The 19,464-nt window shown below is 36.8% G+C and overlaps 1 protein-coding gene across 2 annotated transcripts in view; it reads left to right on the forward strand.

Annotated features, from left to right (window-relative positions):
* The window catches only part of LOC122325273, a 120,095-nt gene that overhangs the window by 85,306 nt on the left and 15,325 nt on the right, over positions 1-19,464 (forward strand). For both annotated transcript variants that reach the window (XM_043220263.1, XM_043220256.1), the window contains 2 exons: positions 5,849-6,030; positions 18,749-19,005. In XM_043220263.1, the coding sequence (XP_043076198.1) occupies positions 5,849-6,030; positions 18,749-19,005 (439 nt within the window). The remainder of the gene's footprint in view (positions 1-5,848; positions 6,031-18,748; positions 19,006-19,464) is intronic.

Consider the following 19,464-nt stretch of genomic DNA (forward strand, 5'->3'; position numbering starts at 1 on the left):
ATATACACCAGGAGGCCTGGACACAATCGCCGCTGTTATTAAAGTGGAATTACGGAGGGAGGGATTTGATATTAAAGTCATTTTGAGCTGAGGGTGTGGATGTGTTTTGATTACCCCACAGCCCCAGTGGTCTTTGTGAGAGAAATAGAGTGAGAGTCCTCTGGAGGTATTAACACCCCGAAGCAAGCACACAACACTGATTCCACCACCTGTATTTCTCCTCGGAAACACTGCAGTCTTGACATAAACACAATCTCTGTCCCTTCTCCTTCTCATTTTCTGTTCACTTTTTCCCCCCATGCTCTTTCTCAAGCAATATCGGTCACTATTCCCAGCCTGTTTACTCATTCTCCATCCTTTTCTCTTCTCCTAAGAAACTTATTGACCACGTATATAGAAGTTTTTTTTACGTCTGACAAGTTTGTGTGAAGTTTGTTTGGAAAAACAGATAAATGATTTTCTAAAGTCATGTTTTTTTTCATTGTGCATTCCAATTAATCTTAATCAAACTGCAGTTGCTTTATTTAAAGATAACTGAAAAAATACAGTTAACTAACACAATAAAATATGATAACATGAGAACATAATTTAAAAAACATAATTTTATCTAAATAAAATCTTCAAATATTAAAACCTATTTTAAAATTTTATGCAAAATAACTTTTTTTTACATTTATATATAATATATTGTATTGCTGGAATGTACTGTACAGTAACCGTTTACAGCAACTGACATTTATCCAAATAACATCTTATGACTTTGAATGCCTGCTGGGTTATCAGTGTCACTTTTCATCATTTTGCATGCTGAATAAGAGTATTAATTAATTTTTTAATAGAATAACTGACTCCTAACTTTTGAACTGTAGTGTTGAAACGTTTAGGTTCAGCCTGTTTGGTTGTTACTGATATTTTGTTTAAAGTAATGTTGATAAGATACACATTAATGCTGAATATTAATCAGTTAACCTCCTGGGGTCAAAGATAGCAGTGTTATTAGCATTTTTCATGAAAAGAGCCATCGTGTTTGTTTTTGCCGAATAGGATGCTGTTTTTAATCAATTTGCCTTCCTCGAAAACCCTGTTTAGCTGTAGTGTGAATGTAGCTCAGCCTATAAGAACTAAAATGTCTTCCAGTGATATAGCAGGCCAGGTTTAGACAAAGCCTCTCTGTTACCCTGTGATTGTGGAGCCATCCAGTGAAAATTAAGTTAAGATCTAGACCAGTCTGGCCCAGTCTGGTGCATGCTGAGTAAATGGAGGTTTCAAGCCAAGTCATCCTAATTTAGCGCAGATTAAACTCCCTGGCAAAATGGCAGAAAATAGTGATGCAAATAATATTGGATGAGTTTGATAATAGAAATAATTCCAGTAATTGCCTTCTCTAATTAAGCTCCACATCCTCGACGAGCGTAATTAAAATAGTAGTAGTTAATATTAGCCTCCTTTTAATCCTTCTTTAATTTTCTTTGCCTACTTATTTTTGCTGTTTATTAATATTTCATCTAAAGTTCAACGCTTTCTGCTTCAATTGACGGCATAATCGTTGCCCACAGACACGTCTCCCGGCCCCTTTGTACCTCATGTTTCTCTATCTTGCACAACAGCACATACTCATAGATCAGATGAATATCCACACAACAGCATTTGGCCTCGCATTATCTCTCTCGTGTCTGTCTTCACCTTTTCTCATTCTTTAATTCACCTCGTCTGACTTCTCTTTCCTTCCCTTTAGCTTTTGCACCCCTGCGTTTTCAGTCCTTTCACACTGAGGAGCGGGATAACTGCCCATCTCCCACGCATCTCTCTCTTTGAGTTCTCACACCAATTTCCTAATCTCTGCCTCTCCTTCTCACTTTCAGTGTTTCTCCAGTTAGTCTTTTGATGTATTCATATACAGTTCGCTAACTCCCCCTGTGCTGAATCCTTGCTGTGCTGAATCTATCCTTTTGGCACAAGTGAGTGGTGTTAACCTTCTTTCAATCCCAAGATGCTGTGCGCACATTCGCATGATGTGAGCTAAAGCACTTCTACGATGCATTAAGCCTCACAGCATGACCTGGATGCAAATTTCATGTAAAAATCCCTGCATAATCATATCAACTCAGTGTGTCTTTATTAATTGTTTTGCTCTTTTGATAAATAGTGCCTTATAGTTTTTCTTCTTCATAGGTTTATAGTATGACAGTTCTTTATTTCCTCAGAATGTATGGCTTCTTTTAAATGGCAAATTTTGCATTTCTTTTCCACCGGTTACAGCTCTCACTATATCACTGTTGCGTATAAATTGGATAATATTCAGCTAATATATATGCTATATATAAGCGCAACCAAAATGGAAGGTTTTGTTTACATAATGTATGTGTGCATTCATATATTTTGAAAATATTACATATTTTTCTTGAATATATATACACAAATGTGTATGTATTTATTTATAGATAAATATGTTTGGACGTATTAATTCTGAATGAATAATTTTCAAATAACAAATATAATTTAGCTTTTTTAAATTAATTATTATTAAATTAATTAAAATGATATTTAAGTGAAAAGAAGTAAATGTTATGTATATATATATATATATATATATATATATATATATATATATATATATATATATATATATATATATATACATTTACACACAAACTACTATTATCGTCTACCCGCTATAAATCATCTCTCTTGTTGCCTGACTTTGCGTCAGGATTCAGATGACAACATTTACCAGAGACTAACTAGTTGATTAAGCAGGTCGGTGAAGGGATATTGCAACTCTGACACAAGAAAAGTAGGGTTGCTCCGTGACAATTCTCTCTCTCCACATCCTTCATTTTACACCCTGCCTCCATAAGTGCCACAGTGATGGACGTCCTAAAAGGATGCAGATTTTATTCTATCTAATTTTCAACCAGCGCTTGAGCTTTAGCCAGCTAGACACTTTTTTAATGACTCTCCCATCTCAGAGGTCTCATTTCTACGGCAACATAAAGCCTCATCCATAGATAAGGCTTCTTATTTTCTCTTTTCCCTCTCACACTCTTATTTTCTTCTTTTTTTATTTTATTTTTTTTTGTCTCCTGACTGTTCTTTCTTATAGTGTTGCCTTTCCTTTTCAATTCGTCTCTGTTTATAATCGCTACATCTTTGAATCAAGCTGTTCTCCCCTCATTTACAAACAATACAGCCCTCTCCATCTATTCATCCATCGAGAACTCTTTGTACAATTTAAATGCGCTTCTTTTCAAAATCCATCTTTTGCTTGCCCACATGCAGTCTTGCCCACACTGAGTCTCACTCATCTCGCTCTGTGGACCTGAGGTAATTGTGCTCCATGTTATTTACTGAGCTGAACCTGTATTCATCCACAGACCTGCTAATTAACTCCATCTGCCTATCATTGAAAGGCTCTAAATACTCTGCTCTTAATCTCCCATTGGGTGCTGACTCATACCCGCCAATCCCTGTGCCTTCCCTGGGAAGCCCAGCCCCATTAGAGTGTCTTTTAATGAATTCAAAGAATAAAAAAGCAAGCTTTCTCATCGCAAAGGTGAGGCCGAGAGTAAAGGTGGTGCTTTAAAGGGAGTCCATGCAGGCTTTGTGATACCACTTCGTTTGTCCCTACTGAACACAATTACAGTGACCCAGTGGGGAGTGCTATATCTCGAAGTCACAGAACATTGATCTTTTCCCTTCATGCTGTTTGATTGGCTGGCTAAAGCTGCTTCGGAAAAAGATGATCATCCTTTCGCTTTCCTGCTTTTCTACGCCCCTGATTCGTGATTTATGAGGTGACGGGTAGCTGTCATTGTGTGTGTGCGTGTCCGAAGTGAGTTTGCTCAGTCTTAAGTCATGGAAAATGACAAATGATTTTGTGGCTAGCTGTAGGAGAGGATAGCTTAGGATCAGAGCCGCCATGTCTTTTCAAACTGTAACTACAAGATACAAATACATACACCATTATATTGTGTGATATTTCTTGTTGTATCTAAACTAATGTTGCACAAGAATATTCTCTAAATGAATTATTTAGTCACTTTTTTAATCTAGTAATATATATATATTTCAATGTGAAAATTAAAAAAAATGTTTTATTTGTATAATAGTGTTTCTACCCAAATTAGCAACTAAATTAAACTAATCCTAACTAAAAATTGCCTAATTCAGTTTTGTATTATACAGAAACAAATGGTTTTATGTAATCATTTAAAGTTTTTATTTAGCAAAGGTGCACTGAATTCATCAAAAGAGACAGTATAGACTTTTACAATGTTGCAAAAAATAATATTTCCAATAATTGCTATATTAGTTAGAACTTTCTATTTAACAAAGGATTCTAAAATCCAATAATTTCAACAAAAATATTTGGCTACAACAAAAATGTTTTCCACATTGGTAAGACATATAAAATGATTTCAGAAGAATTTATTCAATTCGATTGAAAATGCATCTTTGCCATAACAGGAATAATTTAAAATGTAAATCGAAAAAACAACATTAAAAATATAGATAAACAAAAATATAGTATAAGATATAGATATTTTTTAAAAAGTTTTAAAGTTTTAAGGTGAAAAAAAGGCCACTTTTCTGTTTTTAATGTATTTTAAAATGTAATTTATTCCTGTCCAGCGGGCGTCTCGTCTTTTACTGAAATGCGTGACCTTGAGCATGCCTTAATGTGTGTGTCTGTGTTTGACTTCCTGTTGTGCCAAATCCTTAAATCCCAATGCAAACAGCTCTCCTCGATTTTGCCTCAAGTGCGCCGAATCGCGAGCGACATCTTCTAAGTGGAAGTGCGTGCATTTGCTTGACAGAAGTGACAGAGCGTTTTAAAGTCCGAGCAATGACACGGTGGCCACTCTGAAGTTGAATCCTCAAACACTTGTTGTGCTAGAGACTATTTCCCCCATCAGCCACCTCTTCCTCATCAAAGAACAGCAGGACATCGGCTACATGCCAGTCTGAACTGAAACTCAAAGTCTTTCAGATGTAGAACCGATGCACTCTACTGAGGGAGTGATTTGAAAGGCTGCTGTTATATTTCTGCAAATTTGGGGGCAGTTTGTTGATGTAGGGAGATGGTGATGAGCTTTGACTTTTATCTCAGTCTGTTGTTTTGTTGTGTCACAGATTCAAGGTGTCTAATGGAGATGTACTGTGTAATGTCCCTGGTTGTGACGTGTGGAACAAATGATCGCTATATATACAACTGTGATGGAGGCAGATATGTTTTGGACCATTACTCTTTATCCTTTCTTCCTCTTTGACTTTTCTTAGTTTATAAATGTCACAATAAAATCCTACTATTGTTTACTAATATGTTTTGCCTTTGCCTTTGAAATGTCGCCATTTGTCTATGGCATTCTTTTACATTTGCCTAGTTTTTGTCATGTCATATTTATTGATTTTAGTCTAATTTTAGGTGATGAAATAACAATTTTAGGTGAAAATAAAATGAAAAAGTAAGCTGTATATATATATTTATTATTATTATTATACTGTGATTAAACTGGCATCTATTTTTAGGTGATGAAATAAACATTTTAGTTGAAAATAAAGTGAAAAATCAAGCCATATATATATATTAGCAGTGCTCTTTAAGTTTAATCACGATTCGCATTTGAAAAACCCTCGCGAAAAAACAACAAGATTAGAACTGGATGCCAATCAATAGCCAAAGTCAAATAGAGAAACTTGTAACTGATATAACATGAAATGCAAGATGCTTCAGTTTAAAGCTTTTCGAAAATCAAATTGATATGATGTATGAGGATGCAAAATGATCGATTTTCTGCCTCTGTGTTTCTCTACCCATCCTGCCTTCTGAATCTTTTTCCTTTCTCAGGTTCCTGGCTATTCTCTGTGTCAGAGTTGGCGGTGCCAGGAGCGGAGGTGGGTCGGATCTCAGCAACAGATGCCGATTTGGGAGACAATGCCAAGCTGGAATACACCATCCTGGATGGCGAGTCGGGGGACACCTTTAACATCACCGGAGCCAACCAAGAGGCCGTGATCATTCTGAACAAGGTGGGAAGAACGTCCACAGACATATGGGGATATGAAACCCTGCTGGAAAGTCCATCTGAAGCCAGCATTTTCAGTAATTTGATCCTGCGGTGGTTTGTCTACACAAAAAGAGCAGATATGTTTTTTGAAAGTATTTTTTTTGAGTCAACACCTCAACATACCCATAAAAAAAGATGTAGACAGAAACTCAACTGCTTACTGCTAAATATAGCAACAGTAGTAAAGGTTGTCAACCAGCATGGTCTTTCTGTTTGAAGCGGGCTGACTGAGAACATCTTGCTGGCTAAGCTAGTTAAGAAGCCGGTGGGAATGGTAGCACAACAGTGGTGACCTGCATCCAAAACACAATGCATGCTGGTTACCGTCTACGCTGGTCTTTTCAGCAGGGAAATGTGTGTTTGTGTGTGTGTGGGCTTGGGTTCATTGAAGGTGGGAAGAAATCAGAAGACACCTCATAGAGCAGATGATGTTCTTGGTGTAGGAGGGGCAGGTTACTCATTCTGCCAGGTGTCGTGAGGAGATCTGCTCCAGTGGAAGAAAAAAACCTCCACAAAAGGCCAGAAACGAGTGTCTGTGCTGTATAGGCGATGTGAGTCAACGTTGAATCAGCCCCATCAAAGTCTGTGCAGCCTCTTGCGCTCGTGCGTGCGCGAGACGCTGATCAGACAGGCTGTGAGAGAAAAGAGCGCGATTTACGCCAGGCGCGCCGTGTGGTGCATGCCACACGCAGAAGCCCCATGAGACTGCACTCATCTCTGAGAGCCCGTTTCTTCACTGTTACAGATTCTGACTGTCATTGTTCGCCTGAGGGCATCTTCACATCACCTGAAACTGCACACGATGCATTAGTAAAATGAAGGAATAGTTCGTTCAGAAATTAAAATTCTGTCATTGTTTACTTACCATCATGTCATTCCAGACCTATATGCTGCTCTTTTTTTATATAGGACTTCTAAAAGTAGAAGTTTTTTTAAGAAGCTGTTGTCATACAGTGACAGTTCATAGTCACCAGGGACTGTCAACCTCCAAACATAAAAGTGGTCCATAGGACTCTCATGGTTTGTATTTCAAAACCTCTAAAGCTGCATGTTGTTTTTTTTAAGTATACCTTTTTACTGATAATCTTAGTGCCAGGCTCCATATATCTGCTTATGCGGAGGTTAGACACTTGTGACTTGGGTTATTTATAAGAAAGCTGTCACTTCTTGTTGGTCCATTCCTAACATGTGGCTTCCACCCCCTACATGCACAAATTGTCAAAACAGGTCATTGCTTATGCAAAAACACTATTTCTATCCCCCTAATGCTTGTCAGCAAGCAATACCAACATTTTAACATACATTTTATTCATTGCATATCAAATATTTTATAAACTATCATTGTTGACTGACATTTTTTAAATCTTATGCTTACGCTGCTATAATTAACCCAAGGTTAACAATTCTATGTATTCATAAACATATGTTTCACACTGTAAATTCTTGGGTTAATTCATTTGCATATTTAGGTTGTCAGTGTCATTGATTGGACGAATGCAGCATGTCACCTGTTTAAGTAACAGCTATATAGCATTGCTGCCTTGTATTATTACAGACTGTAATATCAGAAAGCTAAGAATGTTTAACTCACTGTTTCCATAACTGTCCAAAGCACATGCACATCGTGCATTTTTGACTGAAAATATAACATCTACAGGTTTGGAATAACAGAAGGTTGAGTAAAGGATGACAGAATCTGTAAATTGTCCCTTTAATGGAATCATCAGGCTCATTTTATATAGAATAATCTCAATTAATCAGGTTCTGAGGTGATGCTCCTTGAGATAACGACATTTTGTTTTGAACTTCATGTTGCCCGCTATAGTTAAAAGATTTGAAGCCCCATTTCTGAGCTGCTTGGAAGTCAGTTGATTGTGTGTGTGCTCTGTTCAGATCTGGATCTGTGATCAGACACTGGGAAAAGCCGGCACCGGTTTATTGATGCCAATCCAACTTCCTGGACTCATTTGTGTGTATGTCACAGCGACTGTACTGGGCCCCTGCGATCATACAAGTTTGTGTGAATGTGTGTGCATGTGTGTGTAAATAAAGTAAGGGGGTTTGTAGCTGTGACAGGCCTGGCAGGTGTGAGGAAGTCAGTTAAAAAAAAGAAAAAAAGCTTTGGCTGCAGGTGAGGCTGGGAGGGATTTTAGGCCAGGGATGTGTTACTGTGATAAGGGAAAACTGGAAAGGGGAAACAGACAGAAAGGAGCAGAGAGATTAAACGAGTGGCCAGAGAGACGAGACAGCAGAGAGATACAGAGACATGGAAGTAAGACATACACCGGGAGAGACCATATAAAAGATAAAAACATTAGGGGAAAATAAAAAAGCAAGAAAGAAACCGTAAGAAAGAAACAATCAAGGTTATGCAGAATTTGCAGTGCTGTGTCTGTAGTGGTGTTGCTATCAGGCATACTGAAGATGTTTTGTGAGGTTTTACGCATGCAGTGTTTTGATGGACGTTTTTGCTTTGGGTCACTCATACAGTAACTGTAAAAAATGTAAAGGTTGTGTCTAGTTAAACAAAGTACAAATTGATCCTTTTCTCACTGAAACTACAGTATAGTAGGATTAACTGCTGCAGGGGCATGTGGGAGACCATAGAAAATGTTATTTTTGTGCACCTCTTTTCTTTAGTAACAAAAGACAGTATTCACTATTGTAATTTGAATGTTTAATACAGTATATATACAACATTGTTCAAATGTTTGGGGTCAGTAAGATGTCTATGAAACCTGTTAAGCTCACCAAAGCTATAATTATATGATTGCAAATATAGTTAAAATATTGTAATATATTATTATAATTTAAAGGTTTTCTATTGTAATAAATTTTAATGTTTATATTATATATATATATATATATATATATATATATATATATATATATATATATATATATATAAACACAGCATTCGAAATAGAAATATTTGTGACATTGTACACATCTTTAACTCACATTCATACCATTTCAAACCTTCTGCTTAATGCCAAACAAGATATTTTGACTGTTGCAAGCCCATTGACTTTGTATGGACAAGAAACATTGAGATATTGCTCAATATATGTCTTCTTTTATGTTCCACAGAAGAACAATAATGTGAGCAAATAACGACAATTTAAATTTGGGAGTCTTATTAGCCTATGAAAATGCCAGCTCTGAGCAACAAAGTGTTAATCTGGGAAATAAAGTGGAAGAATACTAGATAGGAAAAAGGGAACACTTTAGTCATCTAACGCTTAGTGAAGGAGGAAATGAAAAGGGGGAATTATAGGTAAACAAATGAACTCCTCCCATGTCTCTCCTTGAATTCCTACTTCATCCTCCACTGCACTGATGCTTTATTCACCCAATCATATTTTCTAAAATTGCTCCCGTGCTACGGTTCTCTCTAATATTCCTGTCAAAAGCACACAGAGACAGTTCCATTGTCCGTCAGGACTCGGAATTCAGGCCAGGACTCTTGACTGCGCTGCAAGACACAATGATGGAGATGAAGAACAAGACAAAGACAGCGAAAGTGAACAATGCGTAAAGATATGCAGGTGGGAGTATCTGAAAACAAAGATTGAAGAGGTTAAAAGGGATTTAGCCAGAGAACCCACGCGCAACTAATAGAAAACATGAAAGATACCACTCTAATAGAATTAGAATAAACAAAGCGTAAAATTAGCACTAAGCTCCCCTTTGGTTTCTGGCCCATTAAACAAATATAAAAAACTGCTGAACATTATTTGTCGTGTTTGTGTTTGTGTTTACAGGACCCCGCTCTAGTTTGGCCACCTGCCTATCTCATTCAGAACAGCCGATCGTCATGCCTGCCTCTTGTTTATTTCGCTGCGTATCAGAGGGACCAAAGTTGAAGATTTCTTTGAGACAGAGGGAAAGTGAAAGATAGTAAAAAGAAAAGAAAGCTTCACAGAGAGAGGAAGAGCTCGCCCCAGGGAGGAAAGTGTTTCCAATAGGAGCAATTTCTGTCATCACAATGCCTGCTATGACCTCTTAGGAACCCACAGAGTTTAGAGCACGGTCGCTTTTTGCTTAGAGGAGAAGCACACTAACATCCTCGTACATACAAACAACCTTATATAATACATCTGGTGAAAAGACTGGTGACTATATGTACCGTGTTTTAGAGCCTTGGATGCTTAAAGGCATAGTTTCACCCAAAATGAAAGTTCTGTCATCATTTATTTACTTTCTTTTGTCCATAAAACATGAATATATTTTGTTTAATATCTAAGTTACTCTTTGCTTAAATATGAATGAGCACTGCGTTAAAAAAAATGACAAAATGATTTAGTTCATTATATAATAATAAACATTATATATATTTAGTTAAACATTATATATATTCTTTAATCCTTAAAGGTTTACTTCACCCCAAAATTTATTTTGCCATTAATCACATGTTGTTCCAAACCAATAAAAGCTTTGTTCGTCTTGGGAACACAATTTTAAGATATTTTGGATTCATAAAGTTATGGTTAAACCAATGATGGCAGATGGACTATTCTGACAATGTTTCAACTTTTCTGGGTCTTGACAGTGTAATTTTATTGGCATTGGGACGGTCCCAGGCCTCCCGGTTTTTATCTAAAATATCTTACATTGTATCTCTGAAGACAACACAAAGCTTTTATGGTTTTGGAACGGCATTTCATAACCCTTTAAGCTTAACCAGCAAATTCAACCAACACAGACTTGCATAAATATTGGTCTAAGCTGATCATTTTGACAGAGACAGGTTCAAACCCTTTCTTTCGTTCACACACACCAACTAGCCACATTTATACATGACCTTTGCTCCATCTGTGTTAATACTGCCCTGAATTACAAACCATGTGATGAGAAAAAGGAGCACATTATAAAAATGAAAGGTACTGAAGAAAGAAGCCTTTTGCAGATAAGAAGAAGAGACCTTTGATGTGTGGATAAAGAGGACAATGCCCAAGGCTGAGTGTGTGAATGGGTCAGTCAGGGCCCTTTTTGGTAAGCTAGGTCATGCCTGCCTGTCTGAGAAGAAACTGTTTCCATGTAAAGCTGCACTGCGACCTCTCTCCCTCCCTCGCTCACTCATTTCATCTCAGCGGTGCTGGGTTTCTCTCTGCAGAGTATCCCTCGCTCCCTCTCTCTTTCCCCTGAGGGATGTTAGTTATGTGCTGCGGTCATTTCTGCGCTTTAAAAACCTAGGGTGGAGCGGCGCTTTAGAAATTCATTGATTCTCAAACAGTGCAAAAACTCTTTGTCCTTGAGAAAAAATGCCTTGAGCTGGGGATTAAGGAAAGGAACAAAGTGTAAATCTGTAGGTTTCATTTTGGGCAGAGGCAACTCTAAGTGCCTGAGTATAGTGAGTATTTAAAGGTTTAGTTCACAACTCTGCCCTCTTTTATTCACCTTTAAGTTGACCCAAACTCTGTTCGACTTTCTTTTCTTTCGTGGAACATAAAAGGGAAATACTGAATAATTTACCAGCCACTCATTTTGCATGCATTTACAATGAATGGGATATTTAAAGATTGAAAAATTACAAATTGGCATAAAAAAAATCCATACAATTTGCAAGCTAAATAAAGACTCATGTTTTGCTTTGCTTAATGAGTAGATCGACATTTATATAATTAGTCATTCTTAATCATCCTCTCTGTAAAACTGTTGACCAAAGTGATCAATTGAGTCTGTTCATTGAACTGGAGAATCAGACCAGTTTGTGAACGAATCATTGTGTATTGGATCGACTGATTCTTTGAAAAGATCCGATTCGAAAGTATCATGGTTCAAAAAGTCAATGGTTCAAAACGGTATTTTAATAGAAACCATTAGAATTTCTGTGATAGTTTTTAATGGGCTTAAGCCAATAAACCAGAGTTAAACAATGGTAACCACAAATTAATGTTTTTGCTAAAATATCCATAGTTTAACCATGTTATTTGTTGTAAAACTGTGGATATACAAATGGAAATCATATAGTGTATGTCACCAAAAACATGGTGACTTTCTCACATTTGCTACAATAAAACCATGGTAATTTTTTGTAAGGGGTTCATGAATTAATTACTTCAATTTTGACTAAGATAAGTTATAAAATAAGTGGTAAGGAGCACTTTTAATCATACTTCGAAAGCGTTTTGTCATTTCAGAACTTATCAGTCCACCACAATTACAATCATTTAATTCGCTTTTATTGCAGCGTTCAGGACATGCTTCAGAAATTTTATTTTGTGTATTGCAAGGAAGAAAGAAAGTCATACACGGTTAAAAATGATGTGTGGATGAGTAAATGATGACAGAATTGTAATCTTTGGGTGAACTATTCGTTTAACATTTTGTCCCCACGCTGGCATTACACAGCATTATTCACTGTTCTTAGACTAATCAACACAAAGTGAATTTTCAGAGGCATAATTATCCAGACAGAACGGCGTGTGTGTGTTTGTGTGGGCTGGTGGGTGGCATGCTGCTCTGATTAAGCGTATGCAGATTGCTGGAAGTCTGTGTTTATGTGTTTATATGTGTGTGTGTGTGTGAGAGAGAGAGAGAGAGAGAGAGAGAGAGAGAGAGAGAGAGAGAGAGAGAGAAAACTGCATTACACAGGGTTATGATGGAAGAGGTCTGTTGTGTACATTTGAATATTTAATATGCCGGCAATACATCCACATCTGTGATCTCTTGTGGCAGTGTTGTACAACCAACTGTCCTTAAAGTGACTGATGCTAAAGTAGCATTAAATACCTTTTTGTAACGGTAGCCCTATAGTCCTATACAGCTTTCCAACAGTGCCACCTAGTGGTGCGACAGTTTGAACGTTTGAGCTGTGTGATTGACATTTCCTTCCTTTGCAAATAAATAGGATGCTATGAATTAAACATAGGCCGGTGGACATGAATTTCCTCTTGTAAATATCTGCGATGCAGAATTGAAGATTGCAGGTTCAAATCGTGCATTATATTTACATTTATGCTGTGCATGCATCGCTTAGGCTAAATTTATATCCAGATGTGTGTTCCCCGAGAATCAGACTCACGACCTTGCTGTTGTTTGTGTCATTCGTTGTGTTGGTTTTAGAAACTGCGGATGCTGTAAATCTGACTTCCCTTATTTCCATTAGATATTCTCACTTTAATCGTGCAGCTAAATCCACGGTCATCAACCTGTGGTTCTGTCTGGATTATCGGTTTGTTTTCTCTCTGAGAGGAGAGATTGCATTAATCTTCTCTGAGACAAAGAGGGAGAGATCGAAAGAAATGGTGATTGAAGGAGCAATGAAGGACTGTGGGAAAAAGAGAAAGAATTATAATGAGAAGGAAAAGAATGGGAGGAATGGAATGTTTTGAACCAGTGTTGATGTAAAGGTTGAATATTGAATCCAGACCTGGTTTTTTGGACTTGACAATGCGGGCTTGTAAGGTTTAAGAATGCAAGGAGTGAAGATGAGACTGAGGAGGGAGTGCAGGGAAGCAGTACGTTGTTAGAATGTAGTGTTTGAATTGCTTCAAAGCTAATCTGGGCTTAACGTCCCAGAGTCGTATTAAAACACAAGGGAGAGGGAGAGAAAGAGAGTGGCTGTGATTCAGGTGTCAGGAAGACAACCTGATTCAAGACTGCCTGTCACCTCTGAATGAATGCAGTTGTGCACATACATTTGCATGCAAAAGACATGCAGAGGACAAATCTGAGGATTTCGAGCCAACATGCCTGTGCACAGAAAGGAAAACAGGGGCGAAATCTGAAATTCACAAAGAGAATAGATCCAAATACCCACAACGAGCACATACACACATATGTGCGGTGGCGTGAGGCCAGTCTCGAGGGCAAACCGTGAATTTGTGACTGCATTTGTGAGCATTTGCGTGGGGGTAAAATAGTGTGGAGACAGATAGTGATGTTATTGTTATTTTGAGCAAGCGCTTTGGCAATGAGAGACATATTTTAAATAAAATATGTATATGTATGTAAATATATGACCCTAGACAACAAAACATAAGTAGCGCAGGTATATTTGAAGCCATATCCAACAATACATTGCATGGGTCAACCTTATTTACTTGATTAATCATTAGGATATCCATGATATTTTGTACTTTTCATAACATTAAGGTTGCATTAAATTGAAAGGATGCATTAAATTGTTTTATAGTGACGGTAAAGACATTTATTAAGCTGCTAAATATTTCAGTTTGAAATGAATTTAGTTTTTTTCTGTTCATTAATGAACCTTGGTGGAAAATGTATTATGATTTTTTACAAACATATTAAACGGCACAATTGTGTTTTAACACCGATAATAATAAAAAAAAAAATATTGAGCTCCAAATCAGCATACTAAAAGCTTTCTAAAGGATCATGAGAAAATCTGCTTTTACAGGAATAAATTTATTCAAATAAAATAATATTTCACAATATTGCTGTATTTTGATGAAACTAAGGCAGCCTTGTTTAACGTAATAGACAATTCACGAGTACACACTTACATTTAAGTAAACGGAGAAAAGTGAAAAGTGCTGTCCAGAGAGACAAGACCCCAGAGCCCGAGGACCTCCCCCTGTCTCAGGAGAGGGGTCCGAGCTCGTGTTGGGCCCGGCCTCAAGTGCTCCCCCCCAAAATGCTTCTCAGTGTGGGGTGGAAGGAGCTAGAGGTGCGGAGGGATGCTGAGGTAGGACGTACTTGGTTTACTTGTGTGCTGACTGAATAAATGATGTAATCGCTAATGATCAACAGTCCGCGTTAATTATCTGAATGTGCTCCTCCTGAAATTTGTTTCTAAAACATCGCTTAAATAAATAAATAAGATAAACGTTTAATGGTAGTGTACATATTTTCCTCATTTCGGATCTCTCCAAAGATCAAATGCTTGAAAAGTTATATGATCTGCCATATGGCGCTATGGAATATAGCGTGATATAGCCGAATAGTGGACCATATAGAGAGCCTAATTAATTTCCCATGATTGCTATTCCGCCGGAGAGGCGTTTAAAAGAGAAATTGGGAAGTGAAACTGGAGAAAGAGAGGAGAATTTCCCGATTTCACCTTCAACTAAACTTAAAGAGTCTTTTACATGATAATAAAAAAGTTTCCTAGCCGGAGAAGCATGAAACTAGCATATACCAGCCTGCGCATTCAATTCAGGCCGGTCTTTAGATGTAAGTTTATTCTAAACAGGCGTGAGAGAGAGATGAGTGTGTATTCTAGATGTCAGTATCAGACCGCCGCTCTCTAGGAGGGGCGTGGAGCGTGTGATGGAGTGATGAGAGAGGGAGGGAGGGAGACTGAGTGATTGAGTATGTGAGAGAGGAAGGGATGGGGTGATGAGTGTGTGCTCACAGTGTAAGTGACATCTCTCCTCCTCAGACAGATTGTCTCTCTCTGCCTCTAATGGGATCCTGTTAGGAACCTTTTCTCTCCATTTATCCCTCTTCCTTTCTCTTGGCTTGACTCTCTGTCCCTTTTTTTGGTCTCTTTCTCACCTTCATTTCTGTTCTTTTCGTGTTCCTGTCATGTTTATATTTCAGTTGTCCTTCAACCGTCCCCTACCCACTGAGTCATTTTAAATCTTTCATCTTTTCTTTTTTTGTTGCAGGTTATAGATTCATAGCAGAGTGTGTATTGGTCTATGTGAGCATGTACGCTATTGTTCGAAAGATTGGGGTTGGTAAGCTTTTTTAAAATGTTTTTGAAAGCAGTATCATTATCCTCACCAAGGCTGTTTCTATTTTGATATATTTTTGCAATTTAAAATAGCTGTTTTTATTTTAATATATTTTTATATTGAATTTATTCCTGTGATAGCAACGCCGGATTTTCCACAGCCATTACTCCAGATCCTTCATAAATCATTTCAGCATGCTGTGCTCAAAAAACAAATTATTGTTATTAATATCAAAAACAGTTGTGCTGCTTAATACATTTTGAGAAACCATGATAATCCTTTTCACAAAAAGTGACATTTATGAATATAAAGTTCTAAATAATTTACATGAAGTAGTTTTTGCTTTTGTTGTTGTTTTTTCTACATTTTTTATATATGTACTGTCACTTTGGACCAACTTAATACATCTTTGCTAAAAAAAAAGGTGTTATTTAGAAGTAATATTGTATACCTATATATAATATAATTTTGTATAGTTTTGTGCCTCCAACTTTGTGGCAACAGTTTGGGGCGGGCCTTTTTTTTGTTCCAGAATGACAATGTCACTGTGCACAAAGTGCATAAAGAATGATTTGCCGAGTCTGGTGTGGATGAACCTGACTGAATTTAACAAAGCCAAGACCTGAACCCAACCGAACACCTCTGAGATGAATTGAAAGGCAGCCTGTGTGCCAGTACTCATAACCCAACATCAGTGGCTGACCTCACTGACAATGGAAGCAAATCCCTGCAGCCATGTTATATTAATAAAAAGCCTTCACAGCAGCTGTTCTTACAGAAAAGCGAAGGATTAATACATATGTTTTGAAACTAAATTAGAGTGATGCAAGTATAATTAATTAAAAACCCTACTCTATCACACTTGACGTGTATTTTAACATTTGTCCTCTTAATATATAAGTGCTTCATGAGCAAAAAAAGCACGATGTATTAAATATGATTCTCGTTTGAGAATTTTTTGGTTTTAAAATTAAAATGATGTTGTTGCTTATTGGCCCTTAAGCGACTTTCTGTTTTTTCTGCTTGTTCTTTGTACACCTTTTTAATCACCTTTATGAAAGGCTTAATCCAAGATCATTGCCTGTAGTTTTGAGATTCTGAAGTAATGTAATGAACCCCAGACTATGTTTATGTGGGTCCTTAAGATGAATAGTCAAACTGTGGTGTTAGAAAGTGGCAGAGATTTGTAGTGACCACAGTGACCTGATGTCCTCCAGTCAGTGCAGTTTAATTCAGCTCATTTCAGTCTGTCCTTCAGCCTGTCAGAGGAAACCGAGGCCAAACACATTGTGTGCCCCACTGATTCCGTCCAAACTCAACTTGGTCTTGCATTAGGAGAGAGTGACCAAGTGTGTGTGAACGTGTGTGTAGATGAATAGAGGATAACAAAAGTGACTGTCATAATGCGCCAGGCATTTCTGACTTCCTTGAGCCCCGATCCAGCTGCTCTTGCCAAAACCGGCCCATTACCCATTCCTGGTGTGCCAGCTTCACACACATCCCTCCCAGTGCCAGATCCAGATCCAGATCCCATGACTCGTCACAATACAATAAATGCTGGGCCCTGATCCTGCTAATATCATGGCCAACCTCATCAGAGAGCGTGATTGCATTTCAAGAGACTCTGATTATCAAAAACCCATGTAATTAAAGTCTGTCAAATTATGCTATTCTTGGAATAGCGTACAGTGGCTTGTAGTTCAGTAAAGTAAAGTCATTGTTGGCAGGGCTGGAGTGTGACGTTGACATGCCCTGGTCATGGATTATTGCAGAAAGCAACTCAACAAAACTAGCTTGTGGTTAAAAGGGCTTCATTGATTATAGTCAGTGCGATCCACTTTTATTTACTGCTCACTTTAAGTTTATACTGCATTTCAGAGATCCATCAGCGCCACATTTACCACAGCTTTTTCCATTCGCATATAGCCAACTGGCTGCTTTATTTACTATCCCATCACTTTCTATCCACTGTAATTTAACAGCCTTTTCAGGTCGTAGGAGCGTATATTACGAACACAAGCAACATCACCAAAAGCGTGTAACTTTGATTGAGTATTATCATAGCAGATGGGTTTCTTTCTTGCTTTGCTCCAAGAACAGTTCGTCATGTTGTTAAGTTCAGTTCTATTGCCCTTTTGCATCTTATAGAAAGTAAATTTCTTTTTTATTTTCCTGTAATAGATTCTGTTTTAACAAGTATATGTAGTTTGAAACTTGCTGGCTTTAAACATGCAAGGATATTCCCTCACATTGAGCAGCGTTATTCGAATTATTTTATATTATTGTAATTTGAACATTTTAATAATTAATGTTTTAATCACCATATAATTATTAATATGTTCATATTTCATATCAATATGTCAATTATATTTATTGTGAGAATTATTGTTGTGTATTAATAAACATTAATGCTGTATTTTAAATATTTTCTACACTGATGTATATAATGTATATAGTTTATATATTTATTATATTATTAAATAATTATAGTTGGACTTGGCTTGGTTATTGGCATAGACAGTCATTAAATTAAATTAAATGCAATATATTAATTTAAAATATAATTATTAATAAAATTAATAAAACGTAAAAGTTATAGTAAATATTAACTCTTGCTCAGTGTTATTTCTATATTATAATTAAATGTATTAATATTTGGATTAATCTGTGTAATTATATTTTTACATTTGAATTTTTGTTTTAGTAATAGTTATGTGCTTTTATCATCTGCTAATTTATCTGTGTTTTTTTTTTCATTTCAGTATTACAGCTTTTTTGTGTATAATTTATATATTATTTTTTCAATTAACAAAAACAACTACTTTAGGTTTTATTTAGCAATAACAACACTGCCGTTTCTGCAGTTCACCAGGGCCCCCTGCTGGTTTGAGCAAATGTACAATAGCGCCATTTAATAATCCATCAGTGATTAAATAATGTGTGTGGTATGGACTGGTGAGTGTGATATGTTCAGTTGTTGTGTTTAGGTAGACATTATCATTACGTTTATGTTTTTTGTTTGGTTTACAGGCAGTGGACTATGAGAGCCGCAGCTCGTACTCTTTCTCAGTAGAGGTTCTGAACCCCATCGTGGACCCTCGGTTCCTTCGGCGCGGGCCCTTTAAAGACCGTGCTTCGATCAGAGTGGCCGTGCTGGACGCAGATGAGCCCCCTCGTTTCTCGAGGGTACGTTACCGAATGGATGTGTCTGAGAACTGCCCACCGGCCTGCACAGTGGGGCGGGTCAGCGCTGTGGACCCAGATACGGGACTCACCAACAACATCAGGTACACACTACATACTTACACTACACTGAACGTAGGATTTGTTAGTTATTTAATGTAGTATATTAAAGTATTTATTAGTACTTTTAAGTTCTATATTCTTTTTATGTTCTATTTTATATTAAGTTTATATTCTATTTTCATTTTGGTCATTTTTTTAATTTTGTGATTTATTTTGGTCAATTCTGTTTATTTATTTGTTTGTTTGTTTTTTAATTTATCATTGTTTATTTATTTTAATACATCAAGTTAAACTAAATTAAAATGTGAAATGTTACAATACTTTTTTAATATTATATTTTATTACAGTTAATGTTTAAAAAAATGGTTTTAGTATGGTTTTAGTTTTAGTTAATGTGAACTACTATATATATATATGTGTGTGTTCGTGTGTGTGTGTGTGTAACTGTAATTAATGCTAATTTAATAAAACAAAAAGTATAGGGTCATAAAAAAATGTAC

Source organism: Puntigrus tetrazona, chromosome 2, assembly GCF_018831695.1.
Source record: "Puntigrus tetrazona isolate hp1 chromosome 2, ASM1883169v1, whole genome shotgun sequence".
Classification (NCBI taxonomy): Eukaryota; Metazoa; Chordata; class Actinopteri; order Cypriniformes; family Cyprinidae; genus Puntigrus; species Puntigrus tetrazona.